The 1,603-nt window shown below is 45.0% G+C and overlaps 1 protein-coding gene across 1 annotated transcript in view; it reads right to left on the bottom strand.

The window, feature by feature from the left end:
- EMH_0003410 (uncharacterized protein) overlaps positions 1-279 on the bottom strand; it is a gene marked incomplete at both ends in the record, with an annotated part of 967 nt that extends 688 nt beyond the window's left edge. Inside the window, one exon of the mRNA XM_013496373.1 lies at positions 102-279. Coding sequence (XP_013351827.1) covers positions 102-279 — 178 coding nt within the window. The remainder of the gene's footprint in view (positions 1-101) is intronic.
- Positions 280-1,603: the final 1,324 nt, after the last annotated feature.

Raw genomic sequence — 1,603 nt, 5'->3', positions numbered from 1 at the left:
AGCGCGCAAACTCTCCTGCAACATCTGCACTATATGCTGCCCTTCGGTGTACAGCTTCCCCATGCCTTTTTCATAGGGCTCCTTCGAAATGCTCTCTATACCAGAACCCTCCGGCCCTTGTCCAGTCCCTGATGCTGCTGCCGGTGATGGTGCTGCTGTTGCTGTTGAGGCTGCTGCTGCTGCTGCTGGCTGCGCTGCTGCTGCTGTGGATTCAGGTTTCTCATGCACAGGCTGTTGCCCTCCTGCTGCACCTTCCGTGCCCTTTGTCCGCTCGGCCATAGAAGACTCGGTCTTGCTGCCATGTTCGGTCTCGTGCTTTTCCGCCTCTGGTGTATGCTGAGGTGTATGCGAAGGTGTATTGTGGTTCGATGCGTGTACACCGTGCGTAGCGGCTGTTGTCGGCTGCAGGGAGGCGGCGGGGCGGGAGGGGACAAGGCCTTCCCCTACAGAGAGTGCACTTAAAAATAAACAAAAGGCAAAATATAAATTTAATTTGTAGTTTAAAGCCCCTTTTCTCCGCGAAGGTGTACCGCACAGTGTCGGACGCAATAGCTGCGGAGCGACGGCAGCAGCGGTTGCTGCTCCTCTCATTGCAGAAACCCGAGGACAACCCAGAAGAAAGCACACGATTCAAGATGTTTTATAACAAATCAAACCATAAAAAGAACTTTAAAGAGAACATATAGACAAAACGTGAAGAAAACAGACGAAAATCGACACATGCAACCGCGTGACCTGCAGAGTACATGAATGTTCCAATGGTCCCATGGCGCGGCTTCTTCGTGTGGCTTCTGCCGCACGAAAACCCGCGAGAAATTATAAAATTCAATTAAAATTTATTCAAGTATTGAGTTTTGTTTCTTTATTTTCAACTTTGATCGGATGAAGAGCAGCAGTTATAGCGCTTGGTTCTCTTTTCTACTTCTATCAGCTACGCATACATTCGGGCCTCACCGGCAGCTTTCTCTCACTGCTTGACGACAAACGCGAAACGAAGAAAAGAAACAAAATATTCTTCAGATGTAGTTTAAACATTAAGTTATTCCAGAAAATGTAATTATATGCAATAAACTCCACTAAAATAATTTCAATACAGTTTAACTTATATTAACTGTATACTGAAGTTGAATGATTTCAATATACTGTGGATCAGATGCAACGAGCGCACCAAAATGGGTCCATAAATATAATTAAATTCTTCTGAGCATTAAAAATATTTTGTTAATTCGAGTCTGAATACACGAAACTTATTGAAACTCTTTCTCTCTGGCCCCTTGCTGCAGCACCGATACAGCCGCGGCAGCTGTCTTGGCCTTCCCCCGTCTGCTCTGGCTTTTGAATTATTAACCTGGCGTAACATTTTGTAAATATTAATTAGTAGGGAAATGTACTTCTTTATGCTTAGAGGGCGGGGTGAGGCGCTGCTGCTGCTTCTGGCGTTCAGAGGTCAACGTACACACCTGCGATACAGTTGAACGAGTCAAAAATCCAAACATAGAAGAGTATTTGGATACATATATAAAATTATTTATCTTTTTTTTATTTATACGGTTCTTCTTCGGCTACAGTGCTGCAAACGGAACGGGGGGTTGTACACAGGAAA

The sequence above is a fragment of the Eimeria mitis genome, genomic scaffold (assembly GCF_000499745.2).
Source record: "Eimeria mitis Houghton genomic scaffold, Emh_scaff207, whole genome shotgun sequence".
Lineage (NCBI taxonomy): Eukaryota > Apicomplexa > Conoidasida > Eucoccidiorida > Eimeriidae > Eimeria > Eimeria mitis.
The sequence above is the reverse complement of the archived record's forward strand: the minus strand, read 5'-3'. Positions and strand labels throughout refer to the sequence as shown.